Source organism: Coffea arabica, chromosome 4c (assembly GCF_036785885.1).
Source record: "Coffea arabica cultivar ET-39 chromosome 4c, Coffea Arabica ET-39 HiFi, whole genome shotgun sequence".
Taxonomy (NCBI): Eukaryota; Viridiplantae; Streptophyta; class Magnoliopsida; order Gentianales; family Rubiaceae; genus Coffea; species Coffea arabica.
The window spans coordinates 15,106,313-15,133,033 of record NC_092316.1 but is presented as its reverse complement, the minus strand read 5'-3'; the positions used below and the strand labels follow the sequence as shown (position 1 = coordinate 15,133,033).

General features: G+C 35.7%; 3 protein-coding genes and 3 non-coding genes across 8 annotated transcripts; 5 read left to right on the top strand and 1 right to left on the bottom strand.

Moving 5' to 3' along the window:
* The first annotated feature begins 4,649 nt into the window (after nucleotides 1-4,649).
* Nucleotides 4,650-9,970, top strand: LOC113740348 (protein DELETION OF SUV3 SUPPRESSOR 1(I)). Of its 3 annotated transcripts, none has more exons than XM_027267952.2 (4): nucleotides 4,650-4,830; nucleotides 4,961-4,989; nucleotides 5,320-5,437; nucleotides 9,746-9,970. In XM_027267952.2, the coding sequence occupies exons 3-4, from the start codon at nucleotides 5,341-5,343 to the stop codon at nucleotides 9,874-9,876; spliced, it is 228 nt and encodes a 75-aa protein (XP_027123753.1). In that variant the 5' UTR covers nucleotides 4,650-4,830; nucleotides 4,961-4,989; nucleotides 5,320-5,340; the 3' UTR covers nucleotides 9,877-9,970. The 3 variants fall into 3 exon arrangements, with proteins under 3 accessions (XP_027123753.1, XP_027123754.1, XP_071902221.1); XM_027267953.2 differs by having other exon boundaries at nucleotides 4,732-4,830; nucleotides 4,961-4,984; XM_072046120.1 differs by lacking the exon at nucleotides 4,650-4,830 and having other exon boundaries at nucleotides 4,846-4,984.
* Nucleotides 6,190-6,346, top strand: LOC113740472 (small nucleolar RNA snoR145). Its single transcript, XR_003460471.1, has one exon. It is a non-coding gene; the product is annotated as a small nucleolar RNA snoR145 (small nucleolar RNA).
* Nucleotides 7,112-7,277, top strand: LOC113740474 (small nucleolar RNA snoR145). The gene has a single exon (XR_003460472.1). It is a non-coding gene; the product is annotated as a small nucleolar RNA snoR145 (small nucleolar RNA).
* Nucleotides 8,054-8,211, top strand: LOC113740470 (small nucleolar RNA snoR145). The gene has a single exon (XR_003460470.1). It is a non-coding gene; the product is annotated as a small nucleolar RNA snoR145 (small nucleolar RNA).
* Nucleotides 9,971-12,542: 2,572 nt separating the features above from the next.
* Nucleotides 12,543-13,391, bottom strand: LOC113739121 (UDP-glycosyltransferase 90A1-like). Its single transcript, XM_027266365.1, has one exon. The coding sequence runs from the start codon at nucleotides 13,389-13,391 to the stop codon at nucleotides 12,543-12,545; it is 849 nt and encodes a 282-aa protein (XP_027122166.1).
* Nucleotides 13,392-24,705: 11,314 nt separating this feature from the next.
* LOC113740004 (gibberellin 3-beta-dioxygenase 1-like) lies at nucleotides 24,706-26,373 on the top strand. The gene is made up of 2 exons (XM_027267466.2): nucleotides 24,706-25,332; nucleotides 25,718-26,373. The coding sequence occupies exons 1-2, from the start codon at nucleotides 24,848-24,850 to the stop codon at nucleotides 26,349-26,351; spliced, it is 1,119 nt and encodes a 372-aa protein (XP_027123267.1). The 5' UTR covers nucleotides 24,706-24,847; the 3' UTR covers nucleotides 26,352-26,373.
* The last annotated feature ends 348 nt before the right edge of the window (nucleotides 26,374-26,721 follow it).

Here is a 26,721-nt window from a genome sequence, read left to right as displayed (position 1 = left end):
CTTTGAGACATACATTTAATATTGAATCTGAAAAAAAAAAGTTCTGTTGGCTAACATACTTGACGGACAAAACTTAGAACTTTGGAAGAGACATGATAACAAGTATGTAATTCTCACACTCATTTTTGGATACTTAAAGTAACATAGACAAAATATGAAAACAAAGTTTCTCATTCAAACTCAAAATGAAAATCAGCCCAAATTCTTCTTCCTCATTCTTCACACCCTGGATAAGACAACCAGATAAAACATTTTAAGTGCCATCTTCATAGATTCATGGTATTTAAGCAACCTATCTCAGCAAGTTACAGGACAAAAAACATTACAAAATCTTACTGAACAAACTTATGACCAAAATTCGTGTTGTAAATGGATATTTTATTTCAAAGAATGCAGGAGCAACTTTTTAATCAGTCATCTAAATGATTCAAATGTTCTTGTTCTGTCTCAGCTTCAGCAAGCTCTCTCTAGCAGTTTCACGCACACACACATTGATAGAGCAATGTAGCTCAAAAAAATAAAAAGATATTTAAAAAAATGAAAAACATATTTTGATGGAGAAAGTATCAGATAGTTAACCACCACTACTAGGGGCATCCAATCTTTCAACCACAATAAACCAAAAAATTTGGTATACCAGTTGCTAGGTCCAGGTTTAAGATTCATACATTAATCATACCCTTCAAAGTGACACTACTACTAGTTTTTAGTCTGTTATTCAACCCACATTCTGCCTCCCCATTTCTTTAACTCATCAACTAACCGTTAGCCAATCTTGGCATAACAACATAGCAATAGGATTGGCAGCAACCAACCCCTTCCCTTGCAACTTTTTTTGTGGGATCAAGACATACAACAGAAGGATTTTAAAACCTACAATTTTCTGAATAAGAATAAATCAATAAATATAGCATATTTCACTAGTTCTGAAAATAAATGAAGAGAGTAAATTATGTCCAAAACAGAACAACAGATTAATGGTGGCAAAATGTGCAACAACACATGAATGGTGGCAAAAGACTATCTATTGATATAGGAATTGATTAGTTTCAGAGAGAGATACATCCAGATGCTATCACTAAAAAAAGCTTTTACTCATTTGGATAACTCCTTATGTATTTTTGCATTACAATAGGAAACATATGGTACAACTGCAATCAATACTGTTAGCTTAGAGAAAAGGTTTTGCAAGAAAAAAAGCTTAACAGTATCAGTTCAAACCCTCAGCAGCTTGCTATGTGAGGCGGATGTAGCAAATAATAACCCTTCATTTTTTGGCTCATTCCCAACCAATGCACTTTTTGACTCAATTGGAGACAACCTATCTGAATTATTTCCAATCCTTTTACAGTTTAAAAAAAAGTTCGTCCATCAAAATGGAATACTAAAAACTTATAGCAGAGAGACAATAAAAATAGATATAAATGACTGGTAAAAAAAAAAAAAAAAGCTACCTCCACTACACTGCATCAGGAAATTTCCCTTCCTCTCCAAAAAAACTACAAGAAAGGCAGTAGCAGTTGCATAGACCTAGACAATGAAGAAACCCAAAATTATTCAAGGAAAATGATAAAGCTGAACGAAGAAAAAAGAAAGGCCAAAATTTTTACCTGAATGATAAAAGATCCAACTCCACTAGCACCACCCAGAACAAGAAGTGATTTACCAGCTGAAAGCCCAGTGCTTTCAAGTTCCCCCGTATGCTATTTGAACGGCAACAGGAAGTTAGCTGCCTCGGCAAAACTCAAATTCTTGAGCTTCGAAGCTAGTACCTTCTCCTCCACTGTATTGTACTCCGCCAGTGACACACATCCCTTTGGGTACAAAGCATGCTCGTGAATGTCTCTGAATACCTCATCCCCTACCTTGAATTCCCTTACCAAAAAAATTTTGTGAAAAAAAAAATTAGGGCAAATTTTGCAGAAAAAGATGATTAAATCCACGACTCAAACTAGCCACCAAAAAATTTTGCAAAAATATACTTGGGGAAAAATTTAGGCAAATTAATTGGGAAAAATTAGGGAAACAAGTAGAGACATAAGAGGACCTAGCTAAGCATTGACCTTGTAGAACTGGAGGACGGCAAGCTTGACCTTCTTCTTCTTGTGCTTGATCTTCTTGGGCTTGGTGTAGGTCTTCTTCTTGCGTTTCTTGGTGCCACCACAGAGGCGGAGGATAAGGTGGAGGGTGGACTCCTTTTGGATGTTGTAGTCGGCTAGGGTGCAACATCCTCCAGCTACTTGTCGGTGAAGATGAGGCACTACTGGTTTGGGGGGATGCCCTCCTTGTCCTGGATGGCAAATGGGAGGAGGAGATAAGGGGTTTGAGGGGATCCATTCATCTTCCTGGGGTTGGGTCTCTATGTTTTCTATTCCAATGTTTTACCCACATCACATTGCAACCGGTTCTGCAGAAATGATAGTGTCATTTTCTCTTTCTGATGCTTTTAATTGTAGCCGTGAATTGGTCTGAAATGGAATTCGTGAGGCCCCGTTTCCTTTTCTGTCACCAATGTTCTGTATTCTCTTGGCTGCCTGCCCGCCTCCATTGCTGCTAGGGTTTTGGAAAATGAATAAATGGGGTTGAGAATAAAGAAGTTGACTGAAGGATTGAGAGTGTGAAGAGTACTGAAGACATCTGGATGTGGGGAGTAAGAGTGGTTCCTTATATAGTACATGTGCCACTTTTTTTCATTTTTAGTTTGAACAAATTTCTGGTACTACTCAATCAAGACAATCCAAGTCAATTTTTAGCTTCAATTTTTATTTAAATTTACTAATGTATTTGTACTCACTACTGCTTAACATATTTATTAAAAAATTATAATAGATGAAATTTTTTTGCTAAATTCAAAGAACTGGTAAATGTACTCTTTCTCAAGTTGTAATAATTTATATAGTTGTTCTAACTAGAAACTTTTATTAATTTTTTTCAGTTAAAAACTTATTATTATTTGAGTAACTATGACTAGTTTAATAAATCATCAAATTTTAAAAAAAATTAAATTAATATTGAGGCTCACAATTAAATAAATGCATTGGAGATGTTCAAGTTAGTGATGATACTATGTTGTCATTAACTACGCTATAGTTTTACTGACAAAAAATGGTCGTCAATAAATATAAATAGTGACAACAATGAAAAGTTGTCAAAGAAAGAGATAGAATTACTGACAACTTTTATCAAGTTGTCACTATCGCAAAACTTGCGCCTTCCAAGTCCCATGGCGCGAAGTAGTTTTGTGACGACAATTAAGAGTTGTCACTGAAAACTTAGTTGTTTTGATTCAATTGTGATAACCTTCAAAGTCGTGACTAAACAACCTCATTTTGTGACGACTTTTTGTCATCACAAAGAAATGTTTCACTAATGACCTTTTTTGTTATAGTGACCTTACCATCATATTTTCTCTTTCATTTTTTCGTTCTCATCCCATCTTTCACGGCAGCCTCCCATCACCATCATTTTCTCTCTTTCTTTTCTTTTCACTCTCTCCTCTAATCCTCCATGGCAGCAGCCCAACCCCATCTGGTTCTCTCTCCTTTCTTGTCAATCTCTTTCTCATTTTCCCTTTTCTTCTCTTTTCACTCTTTTCCTCTCTCCTACAATCCTCCACGACAATCGCTCCTCTCTATCTGGTTTTCTCTTCTCTCTTTTTTTTTCTTTTTGTGTAAGCTTTTCTCTTATCTCTTGTCAGTCGCTCTCCCATGCTCCACAAAATTTTAAAGTTGATTGGTGGTGGTTCAAGAGAATTTGGTGAAACATGAGTATTTAAAGGCTAGGAAGAAGGAAGCAGGAAATGGGAAGGAAGAAAAAAAAAATAAAGACAAGAAAACGAAAAAAAATTGATTCCAAAAACTTATAAGTATATACCAAACACTAATTATTATAATGATATCCTTGATGAGAACCCATACTCAAATTTTGGACATGATTCCAATTACAATTCCGATTCCTAAACTTGAATCAAGCATTCCCTTAGAAACGGAAAATGAAATAGATGCAACGGCTAAGTGGGAAGATGTATAAATCTAACAAAGTTTAGGGTAGTAGAGTTGATAAAAAGGGTACCAAAATTCAAGCTACATTAAAATTTTCCCTACATTGTGAGTAGTAATTTACTTCACAAATTTGTAGATCACTTAGTATAATCAACTTTTACCATGGAATTGGCTCCTTTCTAGTGTATTCTCTTTCCATATTTTACAATGTACATCTAGATGCATAACATGTTTTCATTATTAGGAACATAATCATTTTAAGTTCGACTAATCCTAACTCTTATTAATAAATGAAGATATGTATACTGTGAAAAATGAAGAGAGTATCCATTGAAGAGAAGTCAAATCCGCTATATAGCAAATAAGTTACTTCATATTTATCATGCAAAGTAATTAATAAAGCCCCAAAAACTAGAAATGCTTCAATTTTACCTCCAACGAAGCTTATATTTCCTTTTTTGATCATGCAAGATATTGTTAAAAGTCCTAATGAGTGATTATTCAGCTTCTTCATAAAAAAAATATTCAGCTTCTCAACTCATTGGGAGCATGATTGTTGATTTACAATCAATAACGGTATTGTCAATAAAGTTAGATTCAATTTTATAATGTATCATAAGAGCCAAATTACAACATTTTCACTTTTTGGAGCTTAATTGAAAACTTTTGCTCCTTTTTAGGGCCAACAAAAAATTATTCAATGTAGAATAACCTTTAGGGAGGAGGAGAGTGAGAAAAAAAACATTTTTGGATTTTGCAAAAAGAGTATATAAACTTGCTTATGACCTAATCCCTTTCCCCATCTACAAGATTCCTCCAGATTTTTCAGGTACGCTCCTCTCAAAACCCTAGCCCCCCTTCCTCTTCATTCCAAACACCCCGTTCTTGACTACCTTACTTCGATTGGATTTGCTGTGCTAATCTCTGGTTCTTCTTTTTCCGATCTTTTTTGGTTTTAGGATCGAAGAACCAAGTATACGCTGGTAAGGTAATTACATCTGTCTTTTATTCGATTCATTTTTCTTCGTATTTCCATATTTTTACATATTTTAAGGATGCTCTGATTTTATATTTCTCCAAATTCCTCTTTGCGGTGATGGAAGTCATACGTTCGTTTCATTTGCTCGATTTTTGCTTGCAGTCTCGATGTCTGTTGGTTGTGTTGACTGATATATTAACTAGTTAGCTGATTATTGATTATTTGGTTTGATTTTTTCGATTTGTTTATTTATTTTCTGAACTAGGGCTTTCGTGGCAACATAGGTTATTTACCCACGATCTGTACATTTCTTATATTTATGAAAAATTTGATGTGTAGTTTTGCTTTGAGTGACTGACAATGGCAACTACTGAGCAACCAAAGGCAGCTACCGAGGACGCGAAGATTGATCTTTTTGAAGACGACGATGAATTTGAGGAGTTTGAAATTGATCAGGGTATGTCAACTCCCTTGCTTGACTTTTTACCTCTAATCACTGTCGAGTTTCTTGTTGTTCTGATTTCAGCGTAATCTTCGGTTTTTTTAGTCAAAGTAAATACTTTGAACGTTTTTATTTCCGCCTGTTTGATTGGTTTTTGCTATATGAATACATGTGTTGTCTGCACGGTAGATGCACCGCAAAGTGATGTCATAGATAGGTTAGGTTATTTTGTTGTATATATTAATTACCGAATGCAGTTTGTTTCGAGATTTTGATGCCTGTAAGATGTAAATTGATTCTTGGTGATTCTATGATTTTCTTTTCCTGTGTGAGACTGTTATTGTTAATTAGTATTTTACATGTATCAAAGAATTTTTTTTCACCTGGATATTCTGGGGAAAGAGTTGCAATGAAGATAGAATAGGAAATCAAGTGATTTAGCAAGAGTTCTTGCAAAATGTGAACCTCTTTCTATTGGTTCGTATTCACTGAGCACTCTCTTTTTCCCTCTTTCTTTTTGAATACCAGTACAAATTCTAAAATCTTACATTTTCACTCATGATTCACCAACTACAAAACCGAAGGTCCTATGGACGAGATGTAATTCAATTCAATGCATTCTCGGCCAAGTTTGCCTTCGGATAGCATAGCTCTGGAACCCCAGATCTCCGACTTGGATTCATTCTGATTCGGTCGTTGATGCAGATCTATCTTTTCGATTCCTACATCTATATGTATATGTATATTGTCAACCCTTGGAATAATAATTGTGAAGGTCCCAGCGGAGGGGTAAAGAACTCTGCAAATTGAGGCCTCTCTAACGAGTTGATTCAAAACCTTCGCAAATTTACTTATTGGCTGAATCGTAGGATGCTCCAAATTATTCTCTATTTTGGTGCTTCTGGAACCCTCAGCTATATATACGTTGATCTTGATCCCTGCCGGTCCCTTTCTTCCTCCCTTTTCCTTGTGCAAATGACCGCTTCAGGACTTTTAGCTCTTGGCCTTCAAAATGGCTAGGCATTCATGACTAGCCAAAGCCTCCCAAACATTTGACACCCCTTCCTCTGTTTCTTTTTATGAGCAGCTTAACGTGTCTGGGTCTGCATGTACGCATGTTTCAGTGTGTGTGTGTGTGTGTTTTAGACATATTCCAGGTCTAGTAATAGTGTTCATGGTGCTTCTGGTGAGGGAGGGTCTGTAGATATGTTATTTGTAGCATGTTTCTTTGTGAGCACTGAAGGGGAAAAGAAGGAAGGGAATGCGGAGGAGGGAGGATGCCAGATGTTTTTCCCTTTATCTGGGTTGTCTGGAGTAGTGAGTCATGATAAAGTATTGCATAAGAAATTAAGTGATTTTGTTGGATGTTCTTGCAAAACATGGACCTTTCTGTTGGTTCGTATTTTTACTCAGGACTCTTCTTTTCCCTTTTTGTTTATTTTATTACAATTTCTCAAATCTTGCATTTTGACCTGCAAATCACCAACTACAAAAGCGAAGGTGTTATGGCTAAGATGTCATTCAATTTCAAGCATTCTCAGCCAATTTACCTTCGTATAGCATAGCTCTGGAATCCCAGATCGCCCGTCTTGGATTCACTCATATTTGGCCTTTTGTGCTGATCTATCTTTTCTTCTTTCTCATGTCTATATAATCTTACCCTTTTTTTGTCAATTCTAGGAATAGTAATAGCAAAGGCCCCAGTGGAGGGGTAAAAAAGTAAAAAACTCTGGTAACTGAGGCCCCTTCTAACAATTGAATGTAAAACCTTTGTAATTTTGCTTATTGGGCCGAATTGTGGGATGTACCAATTATCCTTTGTTTTGGTACTTCTGGAATCCTTGTCTATTGATCCTTCTGGGTGCCAGCCCCTTTTGTCCTCTGATTCTAGCTGCAGGCCCCTTTCTTATGCCTTTTCCTTCCTCTGCTAACCACGACTGCAGTATTCAGCCACCTGCCTTTCAAGTTGGTTAGACCTTCATAATTTCCCAAGCCTCCCAAAACATTTGATACCCCATTTCTTTTATGAACAGGTGAACATGTGTAGCCTCTGCATGTATACATTTTGTGTGTGTTTTGGTGCGTTTGTGTTGTGTTGTGACATTTCTAACTCTGTTATTAGTGTTTTTGGTTCTTCTTGTGAGAGGGAGTTCTGTAGGCATGTCTGTTTTAATGTGTTCCTGTGTGAGCATTTTAGGGTTAAACGAAAGGAACGGGATGTGGCGGAGGGAAGATGTCAAATGTTTTTTCCCTTTACCTGGATAATTTGGAGTAGGGAGTTGCAATGAAGATAGCATAGGAAATCTGAGTGATTTTGTGAGATATTCTCTCAAAATGTGAACCTCTTTCTATAGGTTCGTATTCACTGAGCACTCTCTTTTTCCTTTTTTATTTATTTTATTACATTCTTAAATCTAACTTACATTGTTGTTCGACTACAAGTGAAGTTCCTATGGACGAGATGTAATTTAATTCAATGCATTCTTGGCCAAGTTTGCCTTTGTATAGCTTAGCTCTGGAATCCCAGATCGCCGACTAGGATCTACTCCAATTCGGTCCTTTATGCAGATCTATCCTCTCTTTTTTTCCCACATCTATATAGTCCTTTTTTATTAATTGTAGCAATAATAATGGTGAAGGTCCCAGCAGAGGGGTGAAGAACTCTGGAAATTGAGGCCTCTCTAACAATTTAATGCAAAACCTTCGTAAATTCACTTATTCGGCCGAATCGTAGGATGCCCCAAATTATTCTTTGTTTTGGTGCTTCTGGAACCCTCGGCTAAATACAAATTGATACATCTTCCTCCCTTTTTGTTACTATTCAAACCACCAGTGCAGGACTCAGCCCCTGCCTTCCAAAGTGGCTAGATTTTCATCACTTCCCTTGCCTCCCTGACCATTTGAAACAGGTATTGTGTGGGTCTGCATGTATGTATTTTCTTGTTGTGTTTGAGTGTGTTTGTTTTGTGGGCATATTGAACTTTGTTATTGATGTTCATGATGCTGCTTGTGAGCGGGAGGGTCTGTGGTTATGTTGTGTGTGTGTGTCCTTTATTTTTAAAAATAATTTAAAGCACTGTAAGGGGAAAAGCAAGGGCTTGTAAAGGGAAGATGTGTTTACCACAAAAACGAAGGTCCAATTGATGAGGTGTAATTGAATTCAATGCATTCTCTGCCAAGGTTTCATAGCATAGCTTTTCCCCCTTCAGTTCAATTCGGTCTTCTATACCCATCTATTTTTCTTCTTTCTCATATCTGTAGTCTTTTTTTTGTAAATTTTTAGAATGATAATTGCAAAGGTCCTAGAGGATGGCTAAAGAACTCTGGAAGTTGAGGCCTCGCCAACAATTGAATTGAAAACCTTCATAAATTTACTTAATGTGGCCATATCATAGGATGCCCTAAATTATCCATTGTTACAGTGCCTCTGGAATCCTTGGTTATAAATCGATCCCTCTATCTGCCAGCCCCTCTTTTCCTACCTTTTTCCTTCCTCTATGAACCACTGTTGCAGGACTTTCTGCCCTTGCCTTTTACAATGGCTAGGCTTCCATTACTTCGAAGCCTCCCTGACCATTTGACACCCCTCCCTCTTTCTTTATATCAACAGGTCAACCGGTGTGGGTTTAGTTCAGTGTGTTGAGTTGGAGTGTGTGTTTCTTTGTGAGCACCAAAGGGGGAAAAGAAAGGAAGTGGATCCAGAGGAGGAAAGATGCCAATTGTTTCTCTGGTTACCTGGATATTCTGGATAAGAAGGGGCTCTTTTTTTGTTGGGGGGGGGGGGTTTCTTTCTGTCAAGTGCATAATTATTGAGTCAGACAGGTGGACCCTTATCAAACTGCCCCCACGTTGGAGCTTAATTGTTGTTTATCTTTAGGGCTATATTTGTTTGGCCAAGAAAGTTCTGAAATGTATTTTGCTCTTAGGGTATGTAGAGTAACCATTGTTACTTTAGGTTGTTTTAATGGCTGTTCATACTTCTTATTTGTTCTGTTTGGCTCTCTTGTTATTCTGTAGCTGCTTGCTTTTATTTTTGATGTTTTGCTGTAAAATGCACGCAATGAGGTAAATCTTGACACGTATGATAAGTTTCACTCAATTGAGATTCTCATTCAATTCCTCATGCTACTAAAGTCTCACATGTAATTTCCACTTTCTTGCAGTTTTGCTGGTTTGTGTTTTAGCATTATTATTTGGAATTCTTTGTTACCATTAAATATGTGTTTTGGTGATGATAACGAAGATTCTGATCTTGCATAGGTTCATTAGACGTTGTCTGCACTTGTATTTTAATCATTTCTTCACTTTATTGTGAAATGGCAGAGTGGGAGGACAAAGAGGAAGGCAAAGAAGTAACCCAGCAGTGGGAAGATGATTGGGATGATGATGATGTAAATGATGACTTCTCGCTGCAGCTTAGGAGGGAGCTGGAGAGCAACAATGAGAAGAACTAAGCTAAGTGTAGAGATGATTGTTACTATTTCTGACACTGTGCCTTGTACCCTTGGTTAAAGAGTAATGGAGATTTGATGAATCTTAATGCGCTAAGTTCATGATCTGGAGTTTTAATTATTTTTTCTTTTAAAGGAAAACTTGCAACTAAGGTTTTTCTGACGCATATGGCAATACTTTGGTCAGAACCACCCAAAAAAAGATAAAAAAAAGGAAAAGATAAAAGATGGACACTTCGTAGAATGCTTTCGGGAAGCACCTCCTTTGTTGGATGATTATCTGTATGCTGATGAATAATACAACATAAACCAAAGAATGGCAAGAGCTCTACCTCTATGGTTTTCTCTTCTACAGAAATGGGTACCTTGTTAATCATGGGAGCGTGTGAGCTCCGTAGAACTGACTGCAGAAAAGACAGTTTGATGTTCAACTTTCAGCTTGGTTGTTTGGTTTGTAGATTTCTCATAAACAGCCAATGGGCACGCTTTTATTTTATTTTCAGGAGTATGAATGCATCTCTTGGCATTTTAAGGCGGCAAAACAAGCTAATGTTCAATTTTCTGGACACTGTAGTTGGTTTTACACCAATCACTGCAATGACAAGGCCATTTTCTTTGGGGTTTTGGAAGGTAATGTCCCTGGAATATGGTTAAAAGCTTTCTTCTTGGACTGGAGAGATCTTAAACATTTGGACTTGTAGGTTCCTGGGTTTATGATACATTACTAGAGCATTTTAATGCAGCCTTTATATGATAAATATGTATGTACGTAAAACTGCTTTAGATTAGCCATCTCTAGGCGAATTTATTCGAGAATCATGTGATGTACTTTCTCAAATATCATTTGTAGACTAGTTTTAACTAGGTGTGGTCTCATCATGGATGCATGTCATTTTGTGAAGGATGAAAATATTTTTCCTACCTTTCGTTTTGAGATATGACATTTAAGGTGGCTCTTCAATTTGCTTTGGCTAGCTATTGTTTGGATGCGAAGGATCTTATTTGAAAGTGAAACAAAGTCAAGTCATGTTTCCTCCTGCTTATATGGTTCTAGGGAAATTGAAAGACTGATTTGGCTCGTCACTTTATTCCATTTTGTATCTTTCAAAGTTTTGAAGGTTTGCAAAAATAGTTTTAGTTAGACAGAGTGAACCATTAACTGTTGGCCTTTCAGTTTTCTTATCTGTTTTGAAACAAAAATGTTCTGCTAATTGAATTTTATTACCAACTTCAGAATTTGAATACATATTGTCATGTGGCTACGAAGTGTATGAAGTCCTAAGTTCCATTTCTGGACCCTATTCGAGCTAGTTTGACTGTAAACAGCTCTCATTTGCATGACTTAGCAGTGAAGAAGACGAGAGAGTGCTCTAAATCCCTTCAAACGTTTGATGTATCTTTATGAATCTGATCATCTTTTTTAACACGCCATCCATTGTGATGTGCAAGCTTATCAGGGAGCATATCAAAATTGTCCTGTTGCGGGGTTAATGCGACAAATTTGTCAAAAAAAAAAAAAAATAAAACAACTATTTCTAAAGCAGTAGCATTTTCAAGTATGAAAGACCCAACCTTCGTCACATTAAAAATTCACGCGTTGCGATAAGGAAGTATTTCAGACTGCTGGAAATATTTTGTTTGAGCAACAGAGCAAGGTACAAGTGGTGGGCGTTTGGGATGATTAGGATCACGTGGTGGTCTATCCCTGATTCTACTCTTAAGCTTTTCCCCGTTCCCTTGATCCCTTTCCTTTATCCCTTGTAAGAAGGTTTAGAGCTTCTTTAGATCTTTAAGAAAAGGCCTCGTTATGAAGTATGAGCGAAACAAAAGGCTTTTGGACTTTGTATCTGTTCTCTCTCCTATTTGGTTGGAAATCTCTTCTTGGATGTTGAAAAAAATGCAAGAAGAACAGCAGTAGACTCTTTAGTTTGTCCTGCGAGTTGAGTGTACACGGCGGGCAAATACTAGATGGATTTCTAAGATCAATAGAAGTAGTGAACGCATAGACCTCTAGATAATTTCTGTACACCCTATTGCATGAATGTATTTTAAACCCTTTGTCTTCAGTTGTAGTAGCATTAGCATAATAAATTTTCTTCTTTGATGTTGTGCTTGTAAAATAACTCTCTAGTAGAAGACACGCATATGTGGGCTTCAGACATCTGTAGACTAGATATGTCTTCTAGGATTTTGCACGGGCTTTTTTATGAAAGTTTGCTTCTTGACATTTTGGATGATTTTATTTACTGTACAAGTCGAATAATCAAAGCCAAGGATCTCAAGGTTGATTTGGATGCAAGGTTCTGAGGTCGCTATTGCATAGCCCTTCCAAATTATTAATCAGATTTCACTACTTTAAAATCAACCTAGGTCTAACTTTTGGATCCCAAATAAATACAATACACATAGAAGAAAAACAAAGTTGATTCCAAACGATAGGAGAACAATTTCGGTTGCTTGACAACTTATTACAAACCAGGGACACTGCAGTTAAGACTTCGGGGTTGCATACAGGTGATGTGTATTTTTCATGAGATTTGGGATACGCTAATGTATAATGTTGTTGTACTGTTACGAAAGTTGATTTACATAAAACTGTAGTAGCCCCATATGGTATTGCTGTACGTACAACCATAGTGTATACCAATTCATCACACATAAACAAATTATTAACTAACTGAAACTGTCCTAGGTTCACTTACCAATCCATGATTAAGAGGAGTTAATCTTGTGTAGTTACTTATATCATGGATGAGTTGATCTAGAGTTTCCCATGAGGAACCACCTTCTCTCATTGCATCACAAGCAGCTTCTCCAACCTCTTCCATCTTTTTCCTTACCGCCTCCCCTTTCGTTCCTTGTATCAGTTCTTTCACTCTCTTCTCCACTTCCGATGACTTCACAAAGCCCCTCACAGATCCATTGCATGGCATAATTCTCAGGCCTACACCAACCTCCTCCGATACAAGTCTTGCATTGAGATGTTGCTCAGCCATGAATGGCATCGCCAAGATGGGCACGCCGGCTGACATGCTTTCAGTAACTGAGTTCCATCCGCAATGGCTCAAGAACCCTTTTACACTCTCGTGCCTAAGTATCTCCATTTGATCTACCCATTCTTTCACTATGATCCCTCTATCCTTCACCCTTTCTTCAAACCCTTGCAAGATCTCCAGCCGTTTTGATTTTATGACCCACAAGAAATTCACCTTAGATTGTTCTAGACCATTTGCAATTTCAAGCAGTTGCTCTTGGGATGCTTCAGCCTGAGTTCCAAATGCCACGTACAAAACTGACTTTCCATTGTGCAATTTTTTGTCAAGCCAGTGCCTCCACTTTGGCTTTGCAGATTCTTCAGCTAATAATACTGGTGGCTTGGCTTCCGCTAGAGGACCAACACACCAGGCTTTGGGCCCAATGCATCTGTTCCAGAAGTCAGTATAGGCTGCTTCAAGCTTGTAGAAGCTGTTGAGAATCATGCCGTAACTTTTTGCCATTGCAATACTTGTCCAAAACATCTACACACCCAACATTAGAAAGGATATCTACAACTAGGTTAGCTTGACGAAAACAGTGAGAGATGTGAACAAAATGATCTTGGAATTGAAAAAGCTGTCGGACACCATTTCCTCACTTGTGTAAGTTATATATAAAATTTCATATGAAATTGACTAAATTTTATCGTTTGATTAATCACTATAAATTTGTTTATTATTGTGACTCATTTTTCACTCTTCAAATGTTTAGTATAAATTAAATGCCAAAACATTCTCAAAGCAATATTATTTTTTAGTATGTTGATCTAGAGATTAAAATAAAAGTAATGACATAATCAGATAATTTTATAAAGTCATAGTAATTTAAATATATTTAAAGAAATCTAATGGAGAAGATCTTAACTCCCACGTCAATGGGATGAGTGTTATCTAGATCCCTCATTATTTTCCTAGGTTGATTTCCAATTTTTCAAACCTACACCCTATCTGAATTGAGACATGGTGAAAGAATTACAAGTTTGGATTTTGTATGGTCTATGTGTGTGTGTACACACACACATACATAGATATATATAGTATAAAATGTTGATTTTGTTATTTGAAAATGGCATTTGGATTATAGGTTTGTTATCTTTGAATTTCATATGTTTTTATTATTTTTTGAATTTGTTTTCAGGGTAAATGATTTGTAACTCCTTGTACTTTCTTTTGCATGATATCACATGACGCCCTTTAATGTTTCAAAATGTCCATATATCATCCTCCTTTGGTTTTATATAAAGTGAAAAATAGATGAAAAATTTCTGGTTATAGCAATTGACCGAGACACACCTTGTAGTTTTGGATATCTATTTTAAAATATCTATTTAACCCTCTATAGTTTTGGATAAATATCCACTTAATCACCTTGTAGTTTTGCATCTATCCACATAATCCCATTATGACGGTAAGCAAAATGGTTAGGCCATTATTTAATTTAGTATTCAAGTAAGTCCGACACTAGCATTTCAACTGATGATGTTACGGAAACTATTTTTCATCAAATTTTCAATTTACATAAAAATCACAGGGGATTAAGTGAACATTTTATAACCTTGGGGAGATCATGTGGTATCATTCAGAAGTACGGGGGGATTATGAGTATTTTGTCCTTATTTCTAATTGCACATCAAGAAATACATGTTCATACCCAATGGCTAGCTAGATCCATAAGGTTTCGAGTTAGAATTTTCTAACCATGAGGGTCTCGGTAATTGACAAATGCAGTGAGCTTGGATTTGGATCAATCAGATTCAACCTGAACGCTATCCATTGACTTTACCTAGATGTTGTATTTGTTTGTAATCCTTAATAACAAAAAACTAAAATCGTTTTCAGTGACAAGGACAATTTTTTCTTTGTGACCCTCTAACTGTAGCACGGATTTGTATTTTCAAGAATGATCATAAATCTACTGGTAACATATTGATTCAGTTATAGCAACAACTACATGAGCAACTAGCTTGGGGAGCTTGGAAGAGTATGCAAAAATCATTGAGAAGAGCTTCATACTCTGCAGATAATTTGGCATTGTTGTGCCTAAAAGAATTGCTCCTGATGTTGTTGGACGTCCTTTCTCTTCTATTGAAATTCTAATTTTCAGTAATGCATATGCCATTTAATCCATTCTGTTCCTTGATAGTTAATGAATTTATGTATTTCTCGGGCTATTAAAGCTTTTCAGATTGGGAAACCAAGTGCCCAAAGGGTGTTTGGACTCGATTATGTTGGGCCCAAATAAAACTGAGGAAAATTTTGAACCCAAAATGATCTAAAACCAAGGATGCACCGAAAGGCCCGCCAAGGCCTAATAAAAGCGAATTAAGTTTTCATTTTCGTTCAACATTTACTAAATTTTGAGAGCTCATGATTTTCTATCAGAATTTTCCCGGAGAATATAGGCCTGCCCATTACTGGTCAATTTCCATTAGGACACGAACCAAATGATGTTGTGATCAGTTAACATGTGTTAGGATTTGGCCAAAAGTTATTTGGTTACTCACACAATTAATAATGAAAACTATAATAAAAATGTAAAATAATAAAAGATAAAGACACTAAGATTTATGTAATTCGGTCAAATAGACGACGGATGTTTCTAAAGAGTGGAAGAGAGCAAATTTTGCTATTATAAGGAAGAATACAAAGATCAAGACATATTTCTAAAGCTCAAAATAAGTGAGACAACACGAGGCAGAACTCAAATTATACAAAAGGGAAAAATTCTGAAACTTGAGCTTTCATTCTCTTGTGGCCTTTGGTGGAGTGCGTTGTGGTGGTGATGCACAAAAAAAAAAAAAACTCTGTAAGAGTCTCAATTCTAATATTAGTATATTATATTATTTAGTGACTTCTTTTAGGGTTGAATGCAGTAAAATCCTTTTGAACTTTGCCTCGAGTTGCATGTTACCTACTTGAACTCATTCAATAGATACTTTGCGCTCCTACATGATGTTTTAGGATAAAAGTGCATCTCCCTTGCTGGAAATTTAAACAAAAAAAGCAAAAGTGCCTGTTCTTTGCAGTAATTATTTTTATATATCTTTTCTTCTTTTGTCCCTTTTATTTTTGGTTTTCAATTTTTCTCCCTTCTTTCATGTGACCAACTACTTTCTTTTTTTCTTTATTATTATTATTATTATTATTATTATTATTATTATCTATGTATTATTTTTAATTTTCATAAATATATTCTTTATTTATAGTGCTATTTACTTTTTCCTGTTAGAAGTAATAATAATCACAAATCTCCCCTTCCCTCTCCCTCTTCTTAAATCTCACATTTATTTTGCTAATTTTTTTTAAAATGTAATAAGGATAACAAATTCTACACTATAACAAAGTCTATATTAGCTATCCACATAGACTATTCCATATGGCATTTACATTAATTAATTGATAATAAAAAATAACCAATAAATAGATCATAATCACATAACTTTTAATTGTCTATGCATAAAATTCATATGAATACTACTTACTTTATTTATTTGGCATATACTCTGAAATATATAATAAAGATTCTAGTTTGCTAATATCTGTTAAACAGTTAAATTACTAGTTATATACTCTTGTGATTATGGCATGTATTTAATATTTTGTCATGCTATATAGTTTATCATGAATTTCTTAATACTATAAATAAATAAGTTAATGAATCAAAGTAAGAATGAAATTATGAGTAAGAGAAAAATAAAATATTTAAATAAGCACACAATTAGCAATAATACTAATGGGAAAGTGAAGAAAATAGTCACATGGAAAGTGAAAAGCAAAAAAAAAAAAAAAAAAAAAAGGAAAAGTAAGTAGTAGAAAAGAAAAACAAAAATGATTCACTTCAACAAATTTAATGCACTATTAGATCAAAATCTTATATATTAAAATCATGCATGCAGGTAAAGTATTAAATCATCCACTTTATAAAAAATGAATGATGATAATGTATATGATAGTTTCCCCTCAATTGTTTCAGAGAATCATCTTTAAGGTGTACTTTTTCTGAATAGCTATATTAAAAATAACATGGTTTGCATATTATATTTAAATATTTTTTCATTTTCAATACAAGAAAATATTATACATACAAAATATAGAAAAAGAATAGTACTTTATGTTTGTAGGTGTAGTGTATTATACATAGACATTGACTACACTATGCACATTAAAGTAGTATATTTTGTGAAAAATAAAGATAAATATTTTACATTGCATATTGTAATTTTTCATCCATGTTCTATCCATGTTCTCAAAATATAGTACATTTTTATATGACTTTCAATTTGAGGCTGCACTCTTTTGTCATAGCAAGATTCGCATTTAGATATTCTTGTTCCAAATTTCTGATGTCTATCCCCGACAATCCTCTTTGTTGTTATGCAACTGAAATTGAATGCTTTGCCAACTGTGTTTATCTAGTAATAATTTCAGATGGCGCAATTGCATATTGGATTTAACGGATTAATCAACTTTGTCCCCGTTAAGAAACACACTGGCCTGGATCTTGTTAATCCTCACCCGTCCTTGAGAGTAGATATTTCGCAGATGAAACCAAAAGAGTACCTTGGGCCAAGTATTCAGGAGTGGTGACTACGGTTTCCAAGAATTAGAGGTTTTGAGTTTCTTTTTTGCTGAATTTCTCTTTCTTTCTCCCGTGATTTTTGAGAATTGGGCTTCCAGCAAGCAGAGTTTTTGTGCTTCTGAGTCAGAGTTGCCTGAAATCTTGGGGGATTCCCCAGGAGCAGTTGATCGAGAAACCTTGCTAAGTTCCATACCCCTAAGCATAGCTATATATCTAAATATCATAATACAATAAATAAAAAGGATTCAATCTATAGCCATATTTTGTCCCTAGAGCTACCTTGTTACGACGTTGATAAGCTTGGAATGGAAGAAGAATCATCCCCACGCCCATTTGTTCCCTCGGCGCCGGAGAGATGCAGAACTCCTTTTTTTTTTTTTTTTCTTAATGGTGTGTTCCACTTCAGCTTCAACCTTTTAGGAGAAAGGGGAGGATGCTAACTGTTGGGCTTCACTGCTTCCCCTAATATCCTCCCTTTACCAAATCATGGGGGTTTACAGGAGATTCCAGAGGCTTGCTTGGAAAAGCTGCTATATTAAATTGCATCCATTCCCTGTTTTAAAAAATTACAAAAAAAAAAAAAAAAAAAATTCAAGATTCGAGTGGTTCACGCATCTTGCACAAATTTAGTTATTTTTTTGGGTGCCTTGTGACTTCCAACTTGAGATTTCGCCTTTTGTCGAATTAAGATCCGGTTTATTTAGATTTTCGTGCTCTAAATTTTTTACGACCTCTGTTCTATCTTAGCAAAGTTGTATTAGTACGGCGCAGAAACTAGTCATCCAATCTTTTTCAGTCTCTTTTGTCGTGTTTTTCCTTCGGGAATTGCAGGGAGGTCCAACTTGGGTATGGGATGAGGATGACTGATGAGGACTAGAATCAACAACGTCTTCTAGTGTCTCACGAGCCATTTTGATTGGTATGTTAATGAGTATAAAGAATGGAAAGAAGATGAGGACAAAATAATTCAAATCATGGTTCTCCAATGAGAAAAAAGAGTAAATCACTGAGGTAAGTATTTAGGGAAGGACTTCTAAAGTCTTCTCCACTATCAAGGGTCGAATCCTATATTTCTTGCAGTTTGGAATGAGAGGGTATAAGGAGGGGTGGAAAGGTAGGAAAAAGGCAAAACGAGAAAATTAGAGTGTTAATACAATGCAAAATTTTGTGACACTGTCAAACTTTGATCTAATGAAAGTAGCCCCTGAAGAATTACATACATGCACGAGAGTATAGATAGAGAATCTGGAAAAATGATGATTGAGCCGCAATAATATGTCAGAGAAATCCCATATGGTTGGTGATATTTTAAAATGCTTGGTACAAGGGCAAGATTGGCAGTCGGCACTACAAATCATGCAACCATGCATGGAACCTTGAATGGCTGATAGGCTTATCCATTTGATCGACGTGCATGTTCAAACAATCTACCCTGCATTTGTAGTATTATGATCAGTTATGATAAACTGAAAGCTTGTATCCTTGCACAGTTTTGCTGGATGGCTACACTTTGTCGTTTCAATAGTGGCAGCAAATTACTGCCCAAAGGCCAGAAGATATTTTGCTTTTACTAACCAATTTTAATATTTGTTTTACACATTTCTAGGCGCATCCAATCCTCAGCTCCCTTAGGGAGTCCCTGAAAATTTGACACTTGTAACAGCTCACGGGATTTAATTAATCCAATTTTACCCCGTAACAACTCACGTGATTTCATCAGTCTAATCCTATCTCAAAACCTATTTGGCTATTCCCTCTTCTTGAATATTACAAAATCCAGCCAGTGTATCAATGATCCAACTAACGAGAAATCACATTAAACAAAAATCTATAAACCCTAAATTCATAATCAGAATTATTCTCAACCCTCTCAGCATTCGATATTTTCCGTCACTCTTTACACCTTTTTTTCTTTAATTTGAATATCTGTGATTGACTTGGAATTCCAGAAAATCACTCTCAAATAATTGGTGATTTACTTGGAATTCTAAAAAATCACTACTCCTATTATGAAAAAAAAAAATTTGTTTGTAGATGTCAAACTTGTTATAGGTATCAAAATTTTAGGGTGAGATCCGATAAAAGACTCTTTTAAGGGGGGCTCAGGATCGAATGCGATTTCCAGGGTCGGTAATGTTTGTTGCTATATGAACACTCGTTTGAATTGTTTTGCTACTTTATGTGCTACTCTACGTGACAACAACAAATTTAGTTAAAAGTTTATGAGTTTCTTTTTATTTTTTGTTGAGTTTGTTACCTTTTTCTCCCCTAAGTTTACCAGATAAACTCTATAGTTTAACCGAATTACATTCACCCCCTACAAGCGACCGACCACAAACCCAACCAAAGGAAATAATGAGAATGCCTCTTTTTTCTAATAATAAATTTATCTCCTTTAAAATTTGTCCAAATCATAAAATGGACTCCTATAGTTTGAGAAACATGTAGCCTAAAGCTTTTGAATAGCAAATTATGCACAGAAAGTCCTTGACATACATCCAAAAAGAAAAAGCGAAACTAAAATTAAAATAAATCAACCAATTGCTAGTCATAAAAGCATCAAACATTAAACAAATGGAAAAATTAATTATAAAAAGTACTTCCTTACATTTCTTTTTCCTTGCTTTAGACGCATATGATTTGCTATCATACTCTCCCAACCCACTAATTCATACAGAAATCATTCATTAATTTTGCATATAGAATTAAGTATAGGAAAGAGAAAATTTAGCTCAATAAACTTGGCAATTTGGTCCAAAATTGTTTTTGTTTAGGTTAATAATTGAAAGTTGAGTTTTTGTTCTTACTTTTGAAATTCCAATAAAACTTTCGTTGACATTACTTAAAATTGACCATAGAGAATGTCTATCTGATAATAGTTTGGCTAACCAAAGAGTTGGATATTGAATGGATCAAAATATAAGGTGCGTTTAGTTGTTTGACCGAATTCATGGAGGTAAATGTAAATAATCAAACTTCAAATAGGTTTTTGGGACTTTCAAACATATCTTTTGATAATATTTTTAATGACAGTTAACGTGAGTGAATATTTGTTAAATGCTTTTACATGCAAGAAGTTTGATTTTAATTTGTTGATTTTGCTCAAACCACAGAGTAGACATTGTAATTTGGCTCAGATGTAAGAAGATTCTTCTTAGGGCAAGATTTGTATTCATTTAGACTTTGGAGAGTTGTATGAATTTTGGGGATAACATCACAAACCTTCCCTACAGCTTATGACAATTGCATGTAGCTCCCCTCAAGGTTTACAAATTACATCTACCTCTCATATTTTTAGGGGTGTGAATCATAATCGAAATCGGTAATTCGAAACTTTGAAATCGAAATTTTTCGAAATTTTGGTATAAAAAATTTCGACCGATTTAGATTTCGAATTCGAATTCGTTCCGAATTCAATTCGGAATTTGGTAAATTCCGATTTTACCGAATTCATGAATATAAAAATTATTATTATTATTATATAAATATTATATTACATATATATATAAAATATTATATATATATGTGTGAAAACGAAATTGAAATCGAAATAGGAATTCCGATTTCACCGAATTCATGAATATAAAAATTATTATTATAATATAAATGTTATATTATATTATATATATATATATATATATATATATATGAAAAACATATTTGAAATCGAAATAGGAATTCTGAATTCCGATTTCGATTTGAAAAATCTCGTTACTGAATTCGACCAATTCGAAATCGAAATTCCGATTTTCATTCCGAATCACCAAATTACCGAATTCAAATTTTCGAATTCAATTCGAATTCGATCGGTAAATCAAAATTTTTCGATTTTGCACACCTCTACATATTTTCATAGTTTCAATAATATTGTAGACCTAAAAGGTTATTTTTTTTTCAAAAATTCTAAAATAACCTTGTGGTCATAATTAAAAACACAAAAAAGGGGAAAAGAATGGTCCTCTGTATCTACTTCATTGCTTCATCCTTGCTTGCTACAAGCCTATCACTCCTCCAAACCAATCCAACAAGTTCTCAAATTCAATTGGTCAATTACAAAAGTTCTAAACTAACTCCAGCAGATTTGAGCAGCCCCAAAATCCCTTTGTTACCTATAGGCTTCCACGGCAAATAATTGAATCAACTTGAAACCTTCACATCAAGTACCCAAAAGAGCTTGGCTACAATGTTGGATCAACCTTTAGCAAGTGCACAGCCTCAATTATATCAATCCCACACCCCAAACTGCAGACCATAGCCGCCACCTTCCTACCACATAGGAATCTAGGCCACTGCCACAGACATTAACACCAAGAGCACGTCTCCATCTCTGAATGATGTATTTCATTGTACTCTGCAGGTAACAAAATCAAATTCTATCAAGTTCTACCTTTGTAGAAAAAATCGTCACATACCATTACAAATAAAAACATAGCAACCCAAATGCTATCATTGATAACCTAGAAAATTTATTCCCATATTTGGACGCCAATACTGTAAAGGTTTTCCTATTATGCATGTTTAGCGAGTTTGATTGTACGACATACATAAGCTTTTTTTCAACTTTGAAATTCATTTGGAACAATGTAACGCGTTTACACTTAGTAATGTAAACAAAATATTACATTGTTGGTGTAAAAAAAATTAATCTACACTCATAGGTAGTTTCTTGTCTGAGTTTTTCTTAGACGAACACGAGTTTCTAAGTACCCCAACCTCTTTGGATTAACCTCTGCTTAAAATGACATTGAAAATCACCAACATATACCACTGGCAGCCTTTTGTCAATCCTTTCTGAGTGAATAATTATCAAAGTAATACAAGACACGTACAATGAATCTCTTTTTTTTTTTGTGGGGTTTTTGTTTTTGGGTCTTGCACGTTGGACATGGTGCAGCACCATATTCAAAATTTCAAACGGATGCTGCTCAATACTATTATCGTGCCAAAAAATTTCGACTTCTTGAAGTTGGAGGTAAACACAATAAATAAAAAAGATATAAAATACGGCTATTAGTCGAATTAAGCGATAAAAATAAAGAGAAAGATGTCTCATTCTATAACTACATCCTATTTTTCCTCCTTTTCTTCAGATAAAGTTAATTCTAGGGGCCATACCATTTGCTTTGAAACCTATGTTCACGTTTCGCTTAATGCCACAAAAATAAATGAGAGGTGCAAGTTGACTGCGACCTGCTTGGTCCATTCGGCAGGAACATGTGCAATTGAGCATCGCAACAGCTGCCCATTTCTTTCGTATGCATACAATACAATCCACAAGTTAGCTGTTTTGGTTCAGAAAGCAACCAATTGAGACAGAGATAGAAAAATGGTTATCCAACTCTAATCATGTCTACTTAATATAATGCATCTGTCAGTCCAATCAGATGCTAGTGGACCAAGCTGTCACACCCTTACAGATGAGTAGTAGCATATGAATTAGTTCTTACATGGGGTTAGTAAAAGATTTTTCTGTGAGCAATTATTTTTGACACAGAATTCTAGTGTAAAAGACTTTAATTTGCATAAGCATGACACATAATCAGAAAATGACCCCTTTGCGAATGTTAAGACAAAACAGTCTCAATTCTGTTCTTCGATTAAAGATGATGATTTAGAGATGGTCCGACTCTTGGGTCTACTATGGGACAAAAGACGGCAAATCTAAACCGCAAAATACCAAAAGTAACTTTATTACTTATCACCGAAATGACCAATTGCAAAGAAGAAAAAGCACGAAAGATGCCTGATTTTTATTTATTTATTTTTATTTATTGTCTTTGGCAGGACAATAATGCCCATCCCCCATCGTACAAAAGCGGTTCATAAAACTTGTATGGGCCTAGTCGGTTCAACCGGTTCAACCGAGAATCAAACGGTTGGTTGTTTGGTCCGGCTAAACCAAAAAAATTTGGCCAGTTATTGACTCGGATGAATTTGATAATGCTGAGTTTGACTGGAAAAATAAAAACACAAGGAAACAAAATTGGCCTTTTTAATTTTCTTTTGATTTCTGTTTCTTTATTTCTTTATTTTTTGCGGTTTTTTCTTTATTAGGTGTTATCTTGTTTGTCACAGTCGGATTCGAATTTTGAACGACTAAGCCCAAAATAGGTCTCCTATCACCTCCTGCCCAGATCATGTAGGGCACCAAAACAGGTCTTAACAATTTTTAGGGTCCCCTACCAATCCAAAGCAGCGCATCATATAAGATAAATAGAGGATTCATCCGTACAAAAGGGTAAAAGGGTAAGGCAAACATCAAACATTAGCATCACATAAGATGTAAGTTATAGATGTATGTATATAAACTCCCTCAATTGTCATCGTTTCTCGTACCATTGGAGACATTAGATAGTCGAGTGAAAGTAGACATAATGAAATAGGATAACATTAATAAATTGTGGTAACTAAGAGTAGTAGTCTGTAACTTTCCAAAATTAATTATAGACCCTCCCCTTGATAAAAGTTTGACTGAATACATCGTAGGATATATGTATCTTCACAAATGATTGGATAATCGTAATCAATCTGAATCAATTTCTTAAAGCCCTTTATACAGGAGTGACATAGGACAGAATAACCATCCCTATATCAACTACTAGTACATGCGATTAATTTTAGAATCCCTATATCCTCAATTTTTTAACTAAGAAGAGAAGGACAAAGAAGAAAAGCTATGGCAAAATAGTATTCCTTGTCCTATAGCCAAGAGAGATCTAGACCAAGCAGTGAAGAGGGTGATGTAGATGTTTTTCTACTTGAAGACAAGACACGGCCACATGGAGAGAGATTGACTCTTTCCTCAGTCCTCTCATGGAATAGCAGCTTGGTTAATGTGAGATGAGATGCCCTTTTTTTTTTTTGGTTTTTTTTTATTTTAATTTATTGTTTTGAGCGATGAGATGGCAATTTATACTTTTCTTCATATTTCATGTAGGACATGATGGTCTATCTTTACTTCTTCTTTCACTTGTCCACTACAAAATTAGTAAATGACTGCCTAACCTTCTATCACTTCTGTCCCTTCCAAAATTTGATAACCCCTAGACCACTAAAAGGTAAACTAAAAATAATAACAAAAACAACAAAAATTATGCTACTCCATAATCTCCAATAGATCAACTATTTGTATCCACCTCGTCACCATCTTCTCCCCTCATCCCTATAAATATACAAGGCAGACACCATCAATTCCCTTGCATAAAATCAATTCTTTCTCACTTCTCACAAGATACTTACATCACAAGTCTCCCTAGTCCCTCCACCTCCACCCGTAGCGCCGCCCCTTGCCGGAGTATTGCAACTTCCATACATCAATTTCTGATTAAAATCTTCCTGTTTCTTGACCTAGCTATAAACAATGCCATCAAGGGCTTCAGATAGCATGAGAGCTCAGCCTGTCTACTTCCACCATAAACAGTTGGACTTAAGCAGAGTCAAGAAGTTACCTGACTCCCATGCATGGACTACGGCTCCGCCAAAGGACGACTACCCTCGTGGCGAATTACTCAACGTTGAGACGGTTCCTGTTGTTGATCTGGCTGATAAAAATGCCCAGGATTTACTCGGCCATGCATGCAGAACATGGGGCGTTTTCCAAGTCAAAAACCATGGCATCTCCAAGAACTTGCTCGAGGAAATTGAGTCTGCCGGAAAAGGACTTTTCTCGCTCCCCATGCATCAAAAACTTAAAGCTGCTCGTTCCCCTGAGGGGGTCTCTGGCTATGGAGTCGCTCGTATTTCTTCATTCTTCCCTAAACTTATGTGGTCCGAAGGGTTCACCATTGTTGGTTCTCCACTGGAACATGCACGTCAACTTTGGCCCCATGATTACCATAAATTCTGGTATACATCCATCCTTACCTACTCATGCACGTGTATAAATTGATTTTCACTTTCCATTTTGCAAATGTAGAATATGTTCATCTAATTTTTTTGGGATGAATTTTGGGGTCATTTCTACTATCGATTTGGGACTTGAGTTGAGGGAAGTACATGACAATCTCCTTGATCCAATAAGATCCAATAGGTAAAGATTACCTATATCAAAGTTGACATGGTCCCACAATTAAGATATGGAATTTAGCTAGATAGATAAGATTCCTAAAATTAAGATTCCCTTTTGCCCCTTCTCCTCTTAGTCTGTTGTTGAATGAATACAAAAAGGCATGCTGTTTTTCTTTAAACAACTTCTTCAATTAACTTTCAGTTAATTTAATTTTTACTGCAGCAATGTAATGAAAGAGTACGAGAAGGAAATGAAAAAGCTCGCGGGGAAGCTGATGTGGTTAATTCTTGGGTCACTGGGCGTAACCGAGGAAGAGGTGAAATGGGCTAGCCCTAAAGGAGCATTTGAAGGTGGAAATGCTGCCATTCAATTGAACTCTTACCCGGCCTGTCCGGAGCCCGACCGGGCCATGGGTCTAGCTGCGCATACCGACTCCACCATACTTACCATCCTCCACCAGAATAACACCAGTGGTTTACAGGTGCTCCGTGACGGCGGGGCCGGATGGGTCACGGTTCCTCCTCTTCCCGGAGCTCTGGTGGTCAATATTGGGGACCTCCTTCACATACTATCCAACGGGTTGTACCCTAGTGTACTGCACCGGGCCGTCGTGAACCGGACCCGACATCGGTTCTCCGTAGCTTATCTTTATGGGCCCCCATCCGGTGTTACAATTTCACCACTTCAAAAACTGGTAGACCAAGGCCGCCCTCCTCTATACAGGCCAGTCACTTGGACTGAGTATCTTGGCACCAAAGCCAAACACTTTGACAAGGCACTGTCACTAGTTAGGGTTTGTGCTCCTTTAAATGGGTTTGGGGATGCAAATGATCATCAGAGTGTGACTGTGGGTTAAAATAAAGTGCTTTTTCTTTTTTCTTTTTCTTCTTTTTGTACCTCGTAAGGATCGTTACGGTGATTATTACTTGAGGTAAGTTTTTCAACTATTTTTATTATTTGTCTTACATTGACAATATATAGACATCTTTCAACACGAGAAGATGCAGGTGTAAGGACGATTGTACAAAATAAGGAGTGTGTTTGGATAGAAGATTATTTGGAATAATTTTTTTGAAAAAGTACTGTAATATTTTTTGTAATCTGATGTATATGGGATGAGAAGCTAGTTAAAAAGATGAAAAGATGATTGAAAATGTGTTTATATTTTTTTTTTTTGCAAATAAGTTACTATCCTTCTTTTGCACACAAAAAAAATTTTAAATTTG